Source organism: Carassius auratus, chromosome 15 (genome assembly GCF_003368295.1).
Source record: "Carassius auratus strain Wakin chromosome 15, ASM336829v1, whole genome shotgun sequence".
Lineage (NCBI taxonomy): Eukaryota > Metazoa > Chordata > Actinopteri > Cypriniformes > Cyprinidae > Carassius > Carassius auratus.
Window position 1 is genome coordinate 21658984 of NC_039257.1, and position 22008 is coordinate 21680991.

Sequence of the window (22008 nt, forward strand, 5' to 3'; positions counted from 1 at the left end):
ACTCCCTCACTCACACTGAGGCCGATGTCAAACACCTGTTCAGCCAATATGAGAAAGTGACGGTTACACAAATGGAGTTAGGTGGACACCACCACCGCTCCAAACAGTTCCCGGGAGCTTTGCTTAGAGCCGCTGCTGCCGCCAGAATGTTTAACATTGTTATGTCCAGTGTCAATGCAGCGAACCAGACTGTAAACTCCTTGAAACCACTGTTTACTGTCTTCCAGAAGGACTTTACCCAGACTCAGCTGTTAACAGCATTAACAACAGACATGCTGTGGGAGGTTAGCTCCTGCAATGACAGCCTAACCACGGGTAAAACCCCACCGTACATGATACCCTTAAGCCTTGTGTTAACTGTGCTGTCTTACGCCATCACCATGCCAGCTGACCTGCTACAAATACACCTGGCCAACTCTCTGAATAGCGCCTTCCTACGGCACGTAAACCCCAAACAGAGAGAAGTGAACGTGCTCCTGAACCAACTCATCAGCGAGTCAAACCAAGTCTACAGACCTAAAGACATTGTCAGTGTCAGGATGTGGAAGAGCAACACCCACACCAAAACACACATTCCAAATGTGGTGGCCTACCACGACAGCAACACACAGCTGTACCTGGCCCCAAACATGCACATGTGTACTTTAACCAAAGACATTCATTATCTCTGCCTTAGCAAACCCTTCCTCAGACACAACTCTGAAGGAATCTGCGAGCTGCAACCCTGGGTCAGCGATACGCGCTGCCCTGCCGAAGCCAAGCCTCGTACACAAGTCACAGAAACGCAAGCAGAGATTGTGGGTAACAGATGGCTCGTCAACACTCCTGTGCGCTCAGCTACACTGACCTACGACCAGCATGACACCGCCACCCGTGCCAACCTGCTGGACCAAGTACTGAAAGGTACCACCCAACACATTGACATTACTCCTGTCGACACAGCCCTCCAAGCACTGTCTCGACAGCCCATTCTGAACCAGTCATCTGCGGTCCTAGCCTGGACTGCTGCCGACACTGCACGGGGCATCTCCACTGTCAGTGGGCCCACCCTGACTCTTGGCGTGACCTTCATCCTATACAGGATACTCAACGAGATGCAAACCTCTACAGCCAAACTCACGACAACTGTGGCTGGAGGTCTCCGATGGAATCCCCGGAAAAGGGACGCAAAGTCAAAGACAATACCTAACCTCACCAAGCTGAATCCTCAGCTTCAGGAACCACCTGTCATCATGACCCACCTGCTGCATGACCATCATGATTCACTTGTCATCTGCCCATCCTGATGATTGCCGTCCGATGATGTCCACACAGGGACTTCATCTGACGGAAGGGGGATGTGTAACGGATATGCAGATCATCGATGCATGTGTTTAATTCAGATTTTCCAAATGAAACTCTTTTTGCACCAAGTGCCTGGCCTGGCGCCAGCCTGGCTGGACTTAAATTATTTACGATGCCCATGCAAGCTTCAAAGAAGAAATGAAAACCCCCAACCACATTCCAACACTGGAGACAAAGGAACTTTTCGTATAAGTTCCTTACTTTCATTTTATTATTAATATGTATTTTAATTATGTTTATGGATTGCATAAAATGGTTAATCCTTGTTATGTGAAGAGTATAAGTTGCAAGCTCATACTTTAGGAAATGTCTCTCCTCACTTTAACCTTCTCAAAGAGAGCCAGGTTTCTGCAACCCCCACTTTTGCAGGTTGTAAAAGTTTACGACCACACAGGACAGGAGAGAAGCCAAATCACTGGCTTCTTTTGAACAATGCATTCTATGGAATGTATTCATTAACTTTCTGTTTTTATGTTTTATAAATGTATTACGTATTCCCTTTTGGTACATTTAGATGTTTCCCAACATCTGCAGTGTTATCATGTGTTAAGCAAATCTTTCAGATGTAGAATTACACATATTTAATGTAACTTCATGTTTTGATCACATATACCTATTATGTTTAGTCTTGTTCTAATCGTCATGCTCTGACAGACCCATTTATCTAGAACAAAGTAAGGAAATGTATGCAATCTGAAGTACAAACTTGCTAGAAATATCCCTGATGGAATTGGACAAGCCCTAGATCTCCAGGGGGGGGGTTGTCTCCACAGAGACAAAGGAACTTTTCCCTCCGCTTCAGATCGCGGACTTTCATTGGCTGTTTACGCGAAAAAGGGGCGTGAACCATTTCAAGCCATAAGAACGACCGAACAAGGTCCGCCTCGCTTCTTCTGCCTCTTCTTCTCGTTCTTGGTTCTCGGACATGCTGCTCTCCAACGTTGCTTCCGCGCGCATAGCGCAAACCCCCTCAGCACAGGGGCTGAGAGAAAAAGCCATTTTAATGGCTCCTTTAGAAGCTTTCGTTTTCGTTCTTTTCTTTTATTTTCTTTACTAAGTTTATTCAACTATTCGCCTCTCCACGCAAGGAAGACGAATTCTGGAACAATGTTTGTTGAACCTTTCAAATACCGCGCGAGGACAGAACAAAGGACCACGTGCTCCACGCTCACGCCAAGAGCCAGCGCAGCGTGCACGCGCGTCACATGGCCTCCGGCACACGCCCGCTGTTTTCAAAAGGAACACCGCGCAAAGCTCACATTGGACACTCTGCAAGTATCACTTTTCTATGGAGATTTAAATGCTGCTTTAAAGTGTTGTTATGATCTGATTTGTTGTTGGCTTCCAAAAGTTACTGACTATGATTTTCATACCTGAGCTCCTTATGTGATCTCATTCTATTTTCTCTCTCTCTCTCTCTCTCTCTCTCTCTCTCTTTTATTTGGATTCGTTATGTATTGTATAAAGCTTACTGTTTGTATTGTCGTACGCATATTTACTCTGTGTGATTTGTAGTTTGATGTATTACTAGTTTAATTATTAAAAACCCATATACTGACGATTGGCTTGGACTCCACCCCACTCACATTACGAGTCACTGAGATGTCTGATCTATAGCTACAAGCTCTAAATTTAGAAACTAAATTTATCATAACACTGTAAAATGTAATTAGTTGACTTTACTTAGAAAAATTGAGGAAACCGATTGCCTTAAAATTTCCAAGTAAAGTATTTTATAAATTTTTAGTTGGCACAACTTAATAACATTTGTATACCAAACTTTTTAATCAAGTATACTTGAGTAAAGCTGACTCAAAATCATTAGTTGTGTTAACTTCTTATTAGAGTTCACATTACTAGGAAAAAATTTGGAAACTGATTGCCTTAAAAAAAATTAAGTAAGCTGAACTAAAAAAATTAAGTAAAGACAAAAAGCAACACCTGATCTCAGGTAAAACATTATTTATTATCAATTGTAAAATACAGTGTACCAAGCAATCATTTAGACACTCCTAAATATAAAACAGTTTTTACTTTAATCACAAAAAGCACATCTCTTGTTAACAAATGTGCAGCGTGCAACCAAAGTGCAACCAAAATAAAAAAAATATGACTGATGAATGAATTTCAAATTTGACAATCTGTGACCTGAAATGAACTGAGAACAGTTGACCTTTTAAAAGCATCAACATTAGCTTAATGCAGGACAATTTATTACACTTCCAAAATTTTTTTTTATGAATAAATAAAAAAATAAAAAAACCTTGCAGTGTAAAAATATTTTAAACAAAAACATTTAACAATAAAACCATTATACGATTCAAAACTTTGTGTATTTTAGAAAGTCTGTGCATTAAGCTTAAAGATATAGTAAAGGGATAGCCCAAAACTGAAAATTCTGTCATAATTTACTGTCCCACATCTCATACCAAACCTGTAAGTAGTCTTTGAAACACACATGAAAATATTTTAAATTAACCCTGAGCAGTTTATGTCCCTCTATTAAAAGTCCAGGTAACCAAAACTAAAAAAGATCCAAAAAGATTATCAAAATGTCTTTGTGACTTGTTGTAAGACTAGACCCTTTCACTTACAGTTTCGGAAAGAGATGAGGGAGTGTAAATAATGACAGAACGTTCAGTTTTGGGCGGACCATCACTTTAAAACAATCTGAAAAAGCCTTCACTTACATGAGCAGCATGTTTTTAAGGGACTGTAGTTTTGGTTTCAGGGATTTGTGTCCCAGAGAAAGAAACACTCTTTGAATAAAATCAAAAGTGTTCTTGAGCTGTGGAGGGTACTCCAAATTGAGCGCATATATCAGCCCAAACAGTAGCCACATGGCATCCGGTAGGTTTTCAATATTGTCCATCACTCCTTCGAGGATAATTGCGGTGTGTGAATCCTCTAAATGCAGTGCTTTTGAAGAATCCTGGCTGCCTTCTGTTATCACAGTCAGAATCCCGATGGAAATCTGGGGTATGTCACAATCACAGTCCTAATAATAAAAAAAAAAAGAACAGCAATATTACAATTCTGGTTACATTAGAAATAGTAAATCTCACAAATGTACATGTATCTTAAAGAATCAGGACCATCACTTTCTGTTCAACATACAACTAACAGAGATAAACAATGATTAAAAAATTTTGTGAAAATTAGACATTGTAAAACAGAATGAACAGTAGAATGACGGCAGAACATACAGAAGAAAATGTACAATTACATTTAAAAAGTTTTGTGTCTGGTCTGTTTCTGGGACTGAATGCCTATTAGTGATGTATGTGTGGGGGATTAGAGTTTAGAATGAAATATACAAAGAATGGTACTTGCCAATGTTGCTTTGAAAAAGTCAGAGGTTTCTTCTCCAAGAAGGAGAGGAACTCCACGAAGAACTGCTGTGCGATTAGCATTGATGTCAGTGCCCTGGAAAAATGAAGTTAAAATTAGTCACAAAGAAACCCATTTTAAAATGAAGTGATGACAATGCCCTGAAAAAAAAAAACTTACATAGAATTAAGTTTTACAGAATTTAGTTTAAGAACGAAGCAATGACAAGCTTACCTTCAACTTAATTTGATCAAGAAACTCTGAAAGCCTTTTTCCAACTGCCCTTTTTTGGTTTCAAAAATGTTCAGAAATCGAGCTGTATGTTGATCAAGTGCTGTGAAAAAATCTTGCTTGAGGTTTTTGCTTGTGATGAGAACAAACTCTGCATTGATCTGTAAAAGGAAAAAGAACAATGCTTTATCTATTAGGCTTTTGGTTACTCTGTTAAAGAGATATTTGAAAATTGCCACGATTACTGGTGTCCCAAATGAAACAGATATTCTTCAGATAAACGCAAATATGTATATTTAGAAAAAGAGAGTTAATATATGGTCATATGGATTGATGTCACGATCAATGTATATATGCTTTTAAGAGCTTTCACATTCTTCACACTCCGAGATGGACGACTTTAAGAATTTGTATCTGAAGAAATTCATATAAATCTGGAATGGCTTGGGGGTAAGTAAATGTTGTGTTAGGTTGTGTGATTTAATTGTTACTTACTTGTCGTTCTGTGAAGAGTGATGGCCATCTTTGGCGCCTCTTTTACTGGAGACTCAATCTCAACAATCTCCTTTCTCCTCAAGGAAAAAGTGGAATATAAAAGTGGAAAAAACGTAACCATTATTTTATCATTATTAAAAAAAAAAAAAAGTAGGAACAAAGATACAGGCTTGAGTGTATACATTATAACTTTATTCTTATTAAAGTTACTCTTTTTAAGTTCTTCACTGAGAACCTACTCACAAAAAAAAAAAAAAAAATGTTCCTTGATTGAAAGGATGGACCTAACAATTAGGGACTTGCAATGCTAGACTCCTCATTTCGATTAACACAATCCAACACAATCCAAGAATTTGATTAAAATAAAAACGCATCCAATGTTCATGTGTAACACTAGTTAGTTTAATATGATTATTACACGATTAATTATGTATACAAAGCAATTCAGACATTAAAAATAAGTCAATCAAGCACTGCCTCACCTTTCCATGTGCTCTTCACCAGAAATAATGGTATTCCGTTTCCGTTTCAAATCGGCTCCACCTACTGGTAGCACTGCGCATGACCACTCGAACATTTTCAAAATACTTATTATTTTAAGTAGAGGGTAATTGAATATTTTGAGTTTATTAACTTTCCGCGCTAAAAAGTTGTCCTTACTTTATTAAACTTAGTAAGGTAAACAAACTTATTCAAAATAAGTTAGATTCACTTAATGTTATTAGTAAGATCATCAGTTACATTTTACAGTGAAGGATAGGATAATATTTTCATGGCCAGAGAATACTTTTCCTTGAATTATAAGGCGTGATAACTTTATTGAAAATTGATAGGTCTACAGTGGTTTGCTGGACATACCACGGTTTGATTTGCAGTAATTTACAGTAAGAGATATCACAATAATTGATATGAAGAATGTAATATTGACATATTAATGAGTAAGTTACAGTGCCCTGTGATTATTTATTGTTATAGGCAATTGAGCTATTTTTCATAATCAATCAAATTTAATGTAACTGTCATCTGAGATTTAAATTAATCATATTCCTGATTAATTATTCAAATTCCCTATATATCATTTGAGTTAATTATTCTGTAAAACTCATTGTTGTTACACCCACAAAAAAATTAAAATGCTGCACTCAGATGGACCTGTTCCACAAGGATTCACAGGAGTAGTCTCCCAATTTAAGGAACTGTCAATAGATGGGTTTGTCATCAACACATCAGAGAGGGACAGATGTATCAAGATGAAAAATAAGATACTATTGGTTCAGAATATAATTGTCTTTGAGGGTGAGGAATACATTGTCTGCAAAGAGTATAGACACATTGCAAAGTTTTTTGACTATCCCATTGACTCCACAGAATTGGGAATTTGTTTTGTGTCAGATCTAACACCAAATCTGATGAGCTTAAAGTTAGATACCGATTTGCAGAAGTGTGTCCGGTTGCCTTTGGAGGTTGGCTTTGTTGTCATTCCACTTCTTCATGCAGACCCATCCTAAATTTCAGTCATAGAGTGCAGTGGTGTTTGGTAAATTTGCTGAATAATAGATTTTATTTCCTTTTTTTTTTTTTTTTTTTTTTTTCTTGAGGATATATTTTTTTTAATTTATGTGCAGATCAGCATCAAATTTAGACAGTGTCATTGTCCAGCCAGCCTTCACTTATTTCTCTTGGTATGTATAGCATATTTATACTTCTAATATCTTGGGTCTGGAACATGTATTAATGAGGACTTTTATGTGCACTTAAACTATCATTCAACAGCATTTAGGACTATCATAAATAAATAAAAAAGACTTATAATTATGTTAAATTGTTTAACATTAAAAAAAAGAGCATTATTGTTATTTAAGCAAAAGTTATTGTTCATACTATAATGTTACTAATGCTAGTAACTTTGTGCCTCTTTATCTAGGCCATGTTTTACATTGTAGAATTTATAGAAACCCAAGAGGTTGAAGTAGTGCCAGCACTGTGGGTTAAAGATGAAATATGTCAGTGGCCAGCTCAATATAGACCTGATGATTTAGGAAAGGCCATACGAAGTGAGGAGCAGCCTGGACACTTGTGGGACACATATCATGTTCGAATTTTATATACAGCTGGTATGCCCATCACATATTATTTATCAATAGGCTTCACTATTTTGACAAATCATAATCTAATGATATTTCTTTACAGCAACCTACAAAGCTGCCCGTCTAAAACTTCCTCAAGCTGAAATCCACACTGATCTTCAAACAGCAGAGGAAGAAGATGCAGATGAAAATCCAAAGAAAAAGAGAAAAAGGCTGTAAGTATTAAAGTGCCATTCTACTTCTGTTGTTGTAGACATTTAATATTATGGAAAAATCTATTTTCAACATCTGTGAATTTGTTCACGGTCTCAAATATTATCTATTAGTTTTCAGGAATTGAGACTAATATATCTTAAGAGAAGTATTTTATTTTATTTTGTTCATAAGTTTTGGTACAAATATTTATATACAAAAACATAGTTGCATGGTTTTCCATCATCACTAATATTAGTTGAATTACATAAAGTATCATTCATATTTTCAAAAATGGGCTGATTATTTGATGACAGCAAAATATCCTAATACTAACCTCCTAATATTAATTCCTGACTATTGTTGGAAACTCAGAAGCGAATACATACACACACACACACACACACACATATGTATATATATATATATATATATATATATATATATATATATATATATATATATAAATACACACACACACACACACACACACACACACACACATATATATATATATATATATATATATATATATATATATATATATATATATATATATATATATATATATATATATATATATATATACACACACATTTAAAGGTGGAGGGATACATAGAGGTGAAGACCATTTTAACACAGCAAGCAAATGGAATCAGGAAAATGCCAGTGTCTAGCATTTTCCCAGCCTTGATCTCCTCAGCATAACAATGTCATCTAAATACAGCGGTGCCTGACAGTATCACCCATACCTTCACATTATCATAGAAACAAAGCTGTACCTTGAGTTTATGGTCAGGAAGAGCAAACAAAAGGTCAATGTCTCAGAAACCTGGGCTGCTTGACTTGATCATCTCAGAATGGCATCATCTTTACCCCAAAATGTAAAAACACAATGTACATACTATTACATTGGAACCTAGATTTAACATTTTAGAAATTTGTAATCCCACACTATCAAAATAATGTCAGTGGTCAAAAGTCTGTTAACTTTCCCTAATGAATGTGTGTTTATTGCAAGTGTTCCTGAGTAAGTATTTTAGTAAGTATTTTACAAGTATTAGTTTTAGTATGTTTTGTACACATACCTAGTCCAGGGTTATGGCATAAGTACCACTCTGTCCCTTTCAAACTCTGTCCATGATCACATTGTGCCAATACTAAAAGAGTGAATCTGATCTCAGTTGTTATATAGGGCTATATATATATATATATATATATATATATATACACAGTATATATATAGCTATGTCATATGCATAGGAAAACCCTGGAGATTGACATTAAATACAAGCAAATAAAAGAAGGGTACTGCTGGACAGATGAGGTCAGAATCACAAAATATAATACTTTAATTTCAGGTGACTTAAGTCCCCATTACTACACTGTTAAAAATCGGTGTAAAAAAAACGGTCCAATTTTGACAGTAACATGCTGTTTTTCATTTAAACTGGCACCTCTGCTGCCAGTAAATGACTTTTATTTAACAGCACAATTTTTTACAGTGACATGTACTTATTATAGTAAATTATGCATAATTACAAGTAACTATCCCTAAACCATACCATAATTGTAACTCTAGTGAGTACTTGTAGTTCATTAATATTACTCCGTACCAATATAACTGCACAACCTTAAAGTAAAGTGATAGTGACACAAAACTTTGACAGTGCTTACGGGAAACAGGTGGGCAAGTAGGAGATAGTGGGACACAAGGGAGAAACAGGAACAGCATTATTTAAAACAGTACCAGACTAGACTGAGACTGATCTGTGAAACTGGCTAAAATTAATTGTGATTGATTTTTTTTTCTCCCCTCCACCCCACCACTTACACCACTACAAGACCAAACATTCGCTTTGAGAGTGACAGTGATGATGAAGATATGGTCAAGCAAACAAGAGCATTGCCTCCAGCCCCAAAGATAAAAGGACCAAACTTTGATATACAGTCTGCAATAAAGAGACGGGTTCAAAAGCCTGAACCTCACAAGCAGATGACAAGCCCAGAACCCAGATGGTCCGTGACAAGTCTTGAGTCCAGGTGGTCTGAAACAAGCCCTGAGTCCAGACGGTCTGCAATAAGTCCTGAACCCAGTCGGTCTACGACAAGTTCTGAACCACAACGACAAGATGAAAGTCAAAGACAGCCAGGAACTACTTCAAGTAGTTTTGCTCGTAAGTGATTTATGCAATGTTTGTATTGTTTGTCTGTAAATGACATATAGGTATATATGTATGTATATATTCACACACCCTTTTTCCACTGTCTTAACCAAACCATTGTAGCAGAAATGAGTCAAATCAGACAAATCAAAGAGTCTATCAGAGCTGTGTGCATTGAAACATGAGCTGAATTCCTCAGGAAGTCATAAATCAGTTCTAGTGCCACAAGAACCAAGCAAGACAACCAACCAACCAACTTGTTCACACAACAGCTTTCAACATTAACACCAATAGAACAATTATTGACAATTTTAATTCGAAGAAGAGATTGTCAAATTTATTGTTTGTGATTGGAATGCAACGCTGGACATCACATGTAAACCCAGGAGATCAAGTTAAATACTTGCATTGACTTCCCCCCCCCCCAGCCAGTGAAACCAGACTGAAATTCCTAAGGGGGAAGGGCTTTAAACCTTTGTCTTCACAGAAAAGTCCTTTGCCAGAGAATGGCAAAGAAACCCTTTTTATACATTATATATGGACCAGAATGAACTCAAAAAAGACTCATGAATGAATCATTCCATTGCTTAACTCCATATTCATTTACGTGTAACCCACACATTCGACTATCATGTATAATCACTTATTGTGTATGTCTTTTGATAACTATAGGATACCTAGTCATGTCTAGTATTGAAATAATCGCATTTTCTTGCTTGATATTGTCCTGACAATCATTTATTTGTAAAATATATCATAATCATGTTATAGGAATCATGTCCAAAATTAGACCCTGTGAGGCAAGAACCACATGCTTGGTAAGATAAACAAATGATTTATGATACCCACCCCAAGAACATATCTGATTGGTCAAGGCAACATTTGAGGGGTGGCCAACAAGGAAGTTTTAAATACTTTGGATCCCATGAAATTTTGCTTTTAGTCTGCTTTTAGTTCTAGTCTGCCTGCTGCTATTAGCCATGTTGGCTTTTAGTCTGCTTTTAGTTCCAGCCTTGCTCGTGCTATCAGTCATGCCTACTTTTGGCTTGTAGCTTTGCTACCTAGCTTTAGCTTGTAGCATCTAGCCATGCGGTTAATCATCATTGTTCTTTGAGCGCGGTTCCAGCGTGCCTGCCTGCTGCTACTATGCCACGATGAGAAAGAAAACAACCTAGTCTCGTCAAACTTTATTTCTTTTCTTTTCCGTTTGAGAGTTTCGTGTTCTGAGTTAAGTTTTGTAACGTCCATTCAACTTCAACCAGCGAACACGACTCTGCACTTTCAGCCAACGCTCAACAACCACGGGCTTCCCAAGACGTCACTTCACTACTGAACTTCCAGCCAATCAGCGACACCGGGATACCCCTTTCAACTGGAGTCCCTTTCACAGCAAACGAAGGCAACGTATTCCCAGATATTTGTTGTGCTGGTGTATCTAATATAATTTTAACCCCATTGAGGAACTCAATGCGAGCGCTAATTACGTGATTGATGGTTGTTCATGTCTATGCAATTTAACGTATTGCTGTTAACTTGGGATTCCATATTTCCATTCTCTTAAACTCATCTTTCCCTAACTTTCGACCTTCCTGCAACTTGTGTGAATGTGTGTGTGCGTGTGTTTATGTGTTAGATTAGTTTATATGTCTTAGATTTATCTAATAAAGCCTTATTCATATTGAAAAGAGAAGTATCTTGTGTTTTGTGCTTACAAGTTAATGTCTTAAACTGCCGATCTTGTTACTGTGCTAATTGATAGTGTTTTCACTATAGTTTGGATATTAGTATCCAGCGCAGATTTTATGTTAAACGGCTCGTTCACTGAACCGCAGGCGCGTCTCCGTGAACAGCCGTGAAACAGTGATTCTGTTCAAATTCCCTTTAAAATCTTAAATGATTCCCTTTGAGCTAAATTGACCTGTTTCCCTTACATTTATAATGGTGGAGAATGCGGGCAGTTTAATCTAAATTGTGAGCATAAACCAAGTTATTTAATCGTTGATTTTGCTAAAGGAGTGAAAGATGAGAAGCATGCGAGACCTGAGTATGTGTGTGTGTTTGCGTGACGTAAGCAGCGCGCGCCCTCCCGCTTGAATGAAAGGAACTAGAGGAGACTTTAACTCGAGTCCGTCTCCCCGTTGTTAACAGCAGTAAGTGAACTTAAAAGTAAACATCTGAGAACGTACAATAAGGTAGAAATTGAGCGTGTTCCTCATTTGTGTAATGCCTTGTTTTATAGCTGATTTGATTTCACTGCGTGTTCCAGTGTCTCAAACGCTATCTCAGTCACTGTTTGCTGAACGGAGCTAAACTGTTAGTGTTTCAAAAGGGATATAAATCGGTGAATAAAGAATAGTTTTGAGCGGGTTCCTCAATCTATTTATCAAAGTCCCCGTATTCATATTTCATATAGTTTGATTGCCAGTGCGTGTTCCACTGCCGAATCAAATTTGATATTCGACTCCCCTAAGTTAACGTTAAACATTAGAGAACAATGTTTGTCCATTTGTATCCGTTCACAAAGTGAATGCAATCTCGCGTAACACTGCGTGTGCCCGAGAGTAATTTGAATGGGAGTGTTTTAAAAGCTTGATCAAGTAAATTTTAACTGTGTACCAACAGCGAAGGAAAACTTTTATGTTTGTGTCCAGAAAAACTGGCACGGAGAATCAAATTGCTGAGATTGATATAATAACTACAGCAGGAAGCTGCTATTTGAATTAAGATAAATTTAACTCTATACAAACTGATAGTTTAAGTGCCACATCGCAAAACCAACTGAAAGGCGGTGTTGTTATTTGTACAGTGTTGAAATGAGCCGACATTTCATGTAACATGCTTAACTGTACTTGCAACAATGCAACGATTCATGTGCTAATCCACTAGAATGTGTTTTGGTTGCCATAGTGACGACCGTGACCCGGAAGCCTAACGTACTTCCGGAGCAACTCTGAACTGTGCACGCGCAGCGCACAAACTCCGCGGTTTCGCTAAGCTAACGAAACCATTGCATTTACATTGAAGTCTATACTAAAGCCACTAGCCTCGAAGGTTAGCCGTTAGCATTACCATCCAGTGTTAGAATAATGTGTGTTTGGGCAACGCTGACGTGATTTAACCATTTTAAACATCTTAACTAACACTTGTTAGTCTCTTTCTTTTTATCGCTCTCTTTTCTCACTAGACCACTTATTTTCATTTTACTAGAAAGGGAAATACTGACTCACAATTATTAATTGTCAAATTGAAATTTAATTGAAACATTAAATTTATTTGGAAGCATTTAAAATTTCCCTCTCAGATCATTTCATATGATCTTTTATTTCTAGTATTCTCTTTTGGGTCTAATTATTTTAGGAATGAATAAGCCTTGAACTTTGGAAGTTAAAGTAAACTTATTCTTCCTAATTTATTTATTACCCATCTGAATATATGCTATTCAGACCTTTACTTATTTGAATGCGTTTTACCCCTCTTCCTGTTTTGGTTATACACTTAACCACTATTGTTTTACGTATTGATTTCCTCTTTTGAATTTCATTTTTGCATATTTTGCCCATTTATTAATTTTTTTTTAATTTTCCTATTTCTTACCATTTCTTTTGTGTATCCTAGCCTGGGAACGACAAACCTGAGCCCTGAAAGGAGACATTGTTATCCCTCACTACGAGTTCAAATAAATTAGAAAGACAACTCTCTTTCACTTAAAGTTTATTTTGTTTGATTAGTTGTGCAGCAACTAACACAACGCTCTCCTTGTAGTTGAGATAACCGCTACTGAGACTTACCATCTCCGTCCTCTCTCTCCTTTACTTTCCTCTTCTCTTTTTACATTTGTAGGACATGTAAGAACCATCAATCAATTCTAAGTGAAGTAAATACACAATCGTGCCAAAGACGACGAATCATCCTTATGAATTTGATTGTAATCATCCTCTCATTTGTTCTTCATAACCTCCCTACATTTGGAAACGCAATCCAAGTTTTAGCATCTCATCCAACGTTGAGATCAATTTAATAGAGATACGTGTTGAGCAACTGTCGCCTTTGCTGACTCCCCTGGTGAGCGGTCCAACTGAAAGGTGTACGGTATCAATCCTGTCAGACTAAGAAAAGAGATATCAGAATTATTATTGTATTCTTTTGTCCAAAGCAAGAAATATAATAATATTGTTTAAGTTTTTGATAACATTTAATTGGAAAAAATAATTTTCCTCATTTGAAAAACAGAAATTTTGCTTGTCATTTGAATTTGTTTTTCACCTCTGTCTCTCTTTTCCTCTTCCTCATTAGAGTGACAAAGTCTTCGCATCTCTAGTCTACTTAGACACCCTGAGACCAACACAGTCATCACCACATTTCACTAGTGGTTCACAATCACTGATACAACACTTAGTTGTCCCACCACACATAGGCTTTTACTCCACACAGATCTGTGTCAGTCTCTCTTCTCCCCAGCGTGCCAACATGCCGCAGACTGCAGACCCCATTTCCCATGGGGAAGATGTGAACATTTGGCTGAGAGGCATAACAGACAGCCTCACTCCAAAGACATTTGAACTGTTATTATTTTTAATAATAATCCTAATCCTGAGAAGATTCCTGACACAAGATTCAAGCCAGAACAACAACCACGAGGAGCTAGTCAAGATCACAAGCTCACTAAGCTATGCCTTCACAACCCAGCTGGAACTGAGCGACAAGCACATCACCCACCTTCAAGAGGAGCTGACACGTGCTCAACGTCGCATAGACAAGCTGGAAGTGAAAGTTCAAGATCAACTCAAAGCACCCAGCGAGAGGGAGCAGGATACAACAGAACAAGTTATGAAGCTCCTAGCAGCCCTGGCAGCGGCTCAGCTCGACCAGCAACATGCAACGGCTGCTCAGAAAGACCTGGTAAACAGACTCCAGTATGCCGAACAGCTACTGGAGAAAGCCAAGATAGACATCAGAAACAAGAATTCTGAAATCAGTGCTTTGAAAGACCACCTTGAAAGGTACAGAACTGAAATGGACAATCTGACCCAACAACTAGATGATGCCAATGATGAGCTCTACATGGTCAGAAAAGAACTCCAAAATGCTTACAAGCACAAAGTAGAGCCAAGAAAAGAGAAACATCTCTTAGCCTCATCACTGCTGAGCAGAGCAGAGTCCCACGTCCAAGAACTGGCATATGACGAAAGGAGCGAAGGGCCACAACCCAAAACCTCACCTGCCTTCGCCACACAACCCTTTCCTGCCAACGAAAGAAAACCTCCCGTCCAAGGCCTTGAAGCTGCACACGGGATGACCATCAAAGACCTCAACAAGCTGTCTAAAAACATCAGCAGGTTCAACCCGAACTCCACAGAGAGCCCTGACATCCAAGCTTACCTGCGAGATATCGAATTCCATCTGGAAGTGAGACCTCATGTGACTGACAGAGACTGGTTATACCTCCTTAGAGCCACGTCCAGTTCCGAGGTACGAAACTTTCTAGATCGACAGCCCAGTCAAACCAAGTCAAACTACCAGCGACTTCGTGAGGTCCTGGTTAAAGAGTTTACAGACCCAGAGTCTGAACATGGACTGTTAACTGCCTTGGAAACCAAACAAGGTCGTCAAGAGACTCCACAAGCTTATTACAACCGACTCCGACAAGCCTACTTTGGTGCACACAACAGCCCTGACCTTGAAGAGGATGTGAACTTCAAAAGCCTCTTCCTAAGAAATCTGCACCCTGGAGTCAGTCACCATCTAGGTGTCATGGCCTGTCCGAACTCCATGACCATCCATGATTTAATTTCCACTGTGGGGCTGATAACAGCCACTCTTTGTAATGCAAATGCATCAGTTATTGCCTTGGTAAATAAAGAGTTTACAGAAGATACGAGATGTAAATAGCAGTCTTATGAAAGATGATTAGATACTTCTTTTAATTTTATTATTAATTTGAGTTTCGTCACTCAAATAGATCACACATTTAGCCAGCTACAGAGAAGCTGAAAGCCAGGCAATGCACGGGGGACCAAGTGGTGAAATCAGTTAGCCAGACATGCTGGGAATTCCAGGCCGAGAACGGTTTGTAATTGTTCCATACCGTTTCAGGCTCAAGCGGAAATACAACTGGCACCATTCCTTACTGTTCTTAGAAACATTTTGCCCCACTGTGGAAATGCAACTGTATATTAGACACATGGACGGATTTTTCTGTCCTGCTTCTGCAAAAATATATTTGACCTCCTCCTGCAACATTCATGTTTTGTCCAGCACCCGATCACAAAAGCCCGCATAAAAGTATAAATAAATAAAAATATTTCTGTACTAAATGAAATAATTTCAAGTTACATGTCACCTATCCACAACCTACACATCCCCACATAAATGCTCACAATAAATAATTTGTTATTAAAGCCTCAGCATTCACAAACCACTCATAGGCTACTGCTTGCTTGGTTTGGCATGGCAGAATTTGCGCAATGTGCGCTCTCTTAATAATTCCTAAAAAAAACCCTGACATTTCAGTTCATTGTGATCTCACAAAGCTCCTTTATAATCAATGAATGTGGCTGCACAATAAATCTTTCATAATGTCTACACTTTGTTTGTTATAATCAGAGGTTTTGCCAGCATGCAGAACAAAGCACTGAACAAAAACTCTGAAGTTTTGAGCAGTGAGTGGATTCTATCTTAAATGCATTTGATTGGCTATTATGTTTAAAAATTATATTGTCATTTATAAGGCAAATAACAAACTGAAACAACTAATTAGTCTTCATTCATATGTTAACTAAAAGTCCTTCTAAAAGTATATATATATATATATATATATATATATATATATATATATATACAGTATTGTTCAAAATAATAGCAGTACAATGTGACTAACCAGAATAATCAAGGTTTTTCGTATATTTTTTTATTGCTACGTGGCAAACAAGTTACCAGTAGGTTCAGTAGATTCTCAGAAAACAAATGGGACCCAGCATTCATGATATGCACGCTCTTAAGGCTGTGCAATTGGGCAATTAGTTGAATTAGTTGAAAGGGGTGTGTTCAAAAAAATAGCAGTGTGGCATTCAATCACTGAGGTCATCAATTTTGTGAAGAAACAGGTGTGAATCAGGTGGCCCCTATTTAAGGATGAAGCCAACACTTGTTGAACATGCATTTGAAAGCTGAGGAAAATGGGTCGTTCAAGACATTGTTCAGAAGAACAGCGTACTTTGATTAAAAAGTTGATTAGAGAGGGGAAAACCTATAAAGAGGTGCAAAAAATGATAGGCTGTTCAGCTAAAATGATCTCCAATGCCTTAAAATGGAGAGCAAAACCAGAGAGACGTGGAAGAAAACGGAAGACAACCATCAAAATGGATAGAAGAATAACCAGAATGGCAAAGGCTCAGCCAATGATCACCTCCAGGATGATCAAAGACAGTCTGGAGTTACCTGTAAGTACTGTGACAGTTAGAAGACGTCTGTGTGAAGCTAATCTATTTTCAAGAATCCCCCGCAAAGTCCCTCTGTTAAAAAAAAGGCATGTGCAGAAGAGGTTACAATTTGCCAAAGAACGCATCAACTGGCCTAAAGAGAAATGGAGGAACATTTTGTGGACTGATGAGAGTAAAATTGTTCTTTTTGGGTCCAAGGGCCACAGGCAGTTTGTGAGACGACCCCCAAACTCTGAATTCAAGCCACAGTACACCGTGAAGACAGTGAAGCATGGAGGTGCAAGCATCATGATATGGGCATGTTTCTCCTACTATGGTGTTGGGCCTATTTATCGCATACCAGGGATCATGGATCAGTTTGCATATGTTAAAATACTTGAAGAGGTCATGTTGCCCTATGCTGAAGAGGACATGCCCTTGAAATGGTTGTTTCAACAAGACAATGACCCAAAACACACTAGTAAACGGGCAAAGTCTTGGTTCCAAACCAACAAAATTAATGTTATGGAGTGGCCAGCCCAATCTCCAGACCTTAATCCAATTGAGAACTTGTGGGGTGAAATCAAAAATGCTGTTTCTGAAGCAAAACCAAGAAATGTGAATGAATTGTGGAATGTTGTTAAAGAATCATGGAGTGGAATAACAGCTGAGAGGTGCCACAAGTTGGTTGACTCCATGCCACACAGATGTCAAGCAGTTTTAAAAAACTGTGGTCATACAACTAAATATTAGTTTAGTGATTCACAGGATTGCTAAATCCCAGAAAAAAAAAATGTTTGTACAAAATAGTTTTGAGTTTGTACAGTCAAAGGTAGACACTGCTATTTTTTTGAACACACCCCTTTCAACTAATTGCCCAATTGCACAGCCTTAAGAGCGTGCATATCATGAATGCTGGGTCTTGTTTGTTTTCTGACAATCTACTGAACCTACTGGTAACTTGTTTGCCACGTAGCAATAAAAAATATACTAAAAACCTTGATTATTCTGGTTAGTCACATTGTACTGCTATTATTTTGAACAATACTGTGTATATATATATATATATATATATATATAATTTTTTTTTTTTTCATCAGATGTAAAGAGTCATCTTGGAATTTATGTATGTCTTTATTTTTAGCTCTTCTGCATAGACTTCTTACAAATCAAGAAATGATGATGGATCAACTCAAAGTGATTCTAAAGTCCATGCAGAAAATGGGTGAACCAGCTCGTGGACAGGAGCCCCTTGAGAGGGATATACTGCCGCTAAAAGATCTTACCTCCCTGCTGGGTCTGGAAAAACGTCTGAGGGAAGAGCCTGACCTCAAAAACAAAATGGTAAATAACACTTTGCCTTACCAACTTACAAACATATTGCATAAACTACACCGGCATATAATCAACTTGACTAAGCTTTCGTCAGACAACATATTAATATTCCACTCAAGAAAACAAACCATGTGTGTACTGATTTGATTAGTAGGACTCAATAGGGCCTTTCGCACCGCAGGAACCTTTTCATAGTACCAGAACAAATTGTGGAACTACCCACTTTTGGGCGTTTTCGCACCACAGGAACTGGGTGCAATTTTAGTACCGGACTGCCTTTTTTCGGGAACCAAATTAGCTCCTACTCCGGAGCAGGGTATAACCAGCACAACTGGTACAACCCATAACGTAAGTAGACATTGATTGGCCAGACGTTTTCGAAAATGCCCATAATTTAAAACGCTGTGTAACATACTGTAAACATTGTGTCCACTTATTTCGCAAGTTTGACGAACAGCGATAAATATACGGACACTAAAGTGCAGGCACTTGTAGCACTGCCAGTTGTAGTTGGAGATTCTTAATCCTCCTTTCCGTTCTTTCAATCGCTTTATGTATACATCGACATTCCATGTCCATTATTGTGAAACCCGCAAGACACAACAAAAACACAGCTCAGATCACAGCGTCCTCCATTCTCCTGTTGTTAACGTTGTTGAACGCCGCACACAAATGACATCGCTGTCGACTGGCTTACCTACTAGTCCTAGAGTCTCGCACTCTCGGTGCGAATGCAACACTTTAAATGGTTCTTGGAAAGAGTTCCCGCAAAATCGTCCCTGTACTTTAGTACTCTGGAACTAAAGTGGTGCGAAAGACCCTTATGACATACTTGGTCTCTTAATAGTGTTAAACGCTGATTTTATGTTTATCACAACACACTTATAGATTATAAATAAATTCATAAACGGTATTGCCTCCAAGGACAAAATACTTGGCACTACTGTAGATCTCTACGCAGAATATTTGGGGAAACCGCCAGCATGTTGAGCATAGTTAAGAAAACAGCTTGCTTAATCGCTCAGGCAATTCGTATTAAAATAATCTTCAGACATGCATTTATAACACTTCATTCTTTTGGAAGAGTTTCTCCACGTCCAGGGACAGGCCAACATTGGTTGGTCTTTCTTGTCATCTTGCAGCCGAATATCGCTCTTGTAATTGATGGACATCCTTGCTTTACATACATATAAATTTTAGTAGATGTTTGGAAACATGTCCATTAACATATTTTAAACTGGGGAGTATTGAAGTATTAAACTTGCAGAATTTATTTACTGCTGATTAAACTTTTACATGTGTAAACATCAATGACTTTTCCATTTCATGACCACTTAAAAGGATGGGTAACTTTTTTTGGCCAATATGTTTCTATAGCCACCTGAGTTGGACAGCAGTGATTCTGTCCTCTCCCTTCTGGATGCTGGTTAGATGTTGCTTTTGATTTTAGTCATTTACAGTTGGGGAGACGATGTATTGATTGGTAAAATTTGCTTTGTTTCATTTTACCTTCATCACTTTCTTGAGCCAGCTAGTTTCCAAAATGGCAGTGTTTTCTGCTATAGCACTGCCACTGTATCACCTTGACAGTTGAATATGGAACTGCATCAGTGATAGAGTGGCAGTCCTACAGTAGAAAACGGGTTAATAAGGCCAGTAATCCAACAATGAGACTGTCCTAAATGCCAACTAAGGGAGAAGTGATGAATTTTTTTTTTTTTTTTTATTGTGAATAGTGTTACTGTGAGAAATGCTGATATAAAACATGGATCCGTGGCTTGTAATTGATATTTTTCAGATTACTGCTTTGAGCGTCATTGGAGGAGTTGACATTAAGGATAGCGTTTGGCGAGTTATGAAACACTGTTTTACCAACTCCCTTGCCAAACAACTCAACTGGCGTGGCATCAATGGCAAAACAGCTTTCCACAGACTGCAGCTGAAAGATGTTATTACTGGTAAGTGTCACATTGTGCTGTCATCAGTCTATAAGTCCATTCTCCATTGTATGCATGTTTTATGCACACTATATATTAATGCTAGGTTTAAAAAAAAGTTCTCTACTTTTAGGAACTGTCAGAAACAGCAGGCTAACAGCAACGGCCACCGATCAAGAGATAGAATTCTATATAAAAAAAATGGCTTCACCTTGCAGGTGACCGAGATGGAGGGAAAAGAGAAAGAGAGAAACGAAAGAGTGTCCAAGAAACCTGTAAGTCAGTAACATTGCATTTTAACTATATATGTATGTAATAATTTGTACTACACCATGGTCTGTCTAAATACATAATTTTGATTGGCTTTAAGATGTGTATTAAAACCATTGGTAACACTTTAAATGTTTCATTAGTTAACATTAGTTTACTACATTAGTCAACATGAACTAGGAAATAACAATTCCTCAATAGCATTTATTAATCTTAGTTAATGTTAATTACAGTGTTTACTAATACATTATTAAAATCAAAAGTTGAATTTGTTAACATTAATGCTCTGTGAACTTATATGAACAAACAAATGAAGGACTGTATTTTTTATTATCGAATGTCAACAAAGATGATTAAATACTGTAACAAATGTTTTGCTCATGGTTAGTTCGTGTTACTTAATACATTAACTAATGTTAACAAATGAGACCTTATTGTAAAGTTTTACCAAACAGTTTAATGCGCAGGTAGTTCCGGTCCATTTACTCACCATTCAATATTTATGTGATGCTTCCAATAAAGGAAACACATACTGCTGTTTTTGAAACTTGCAGCTTCACTTTTAGTTGAAAGAACCTGAACCTAAAGAACCTTTGAAACGATATGTATTGGGAAAACCGCTATGCAAATAAATGTGAACTGAATTGAATAGAATTTTTTATAAGGCACAAGGAGGAGTAAGACCAAAAGACATAAGCACTAGATTCCCCTTAGTCAAGATATTTCTTAAATGCATGTTCTCATTTATTTTCAGATCATGCCACCCTTGCTAGATGGTGTAAAAAGTTACATAGTGTACCTGTAACAATAACACAAAATAAGTACAATGCCTATCTTTTTTGTTTTGTGTTTTTATTTAATTTTTTCTTGTAATTTTATTTTGTTTTGGGAATTTTGTTTAATTTGGCTTCTAAAATCTTACTGAGTCAACAGTTTGTTTTTTTGTTTTTTCATTTTTGTGTCCTTTAAAGGCCTGCGAGATTGCCATGATGCTGATGGGCCCAGTCAAGGAGGTCAATAAATCCTATAAGTTTGGATTGTTCCTGTTGCCAAGGTTCTGCAGTGTTCACTTCTACAATGTCAGACAAGTTTGTTTTTTGGATGAGCTAACTTATACATAGCTACTGGAAACATGTTTTGTTTTTATTTCATTTCTACAATATTTTCTATACACATATTTTGTGTTTATTGTACTGTTTTTTTT

At 37.6% G+C, this 22008-nt stretch overlaps 1 protein-coding gene across 1 annotated transcript; it reads left to right on the plus strand.

Moving 5' to 3' along the window:
• The first annotated feature begins 7342 nt into the window (after nucleotides 1-7342).
• Nucleotides 7343-20756, plus strand: LOC113115477 (uncharacterized). The gene is made up of 6 exons (XM_026283070.1): nucleotides 7343-7514; nucleotides 7591-7702; nucleotides 9525-9856; nucleotides 18407-18606; nucleotides 20396-20555; nucleotides 20668-20756. Exons 3-6 carry the CDS (start codon nucleotides 9565-9567, stop codon nucleotides 20754-20756), a joined length of 741 nt encoding a protein of 246 aa, XP_026138855.1. The 5' UTR covers nucleotides 7343-7514; nucleotides 7591-7702; nucleotides 9525-9564.
• Nucleotides 20757-22008: the final 1252 nt, after the last annotated feature.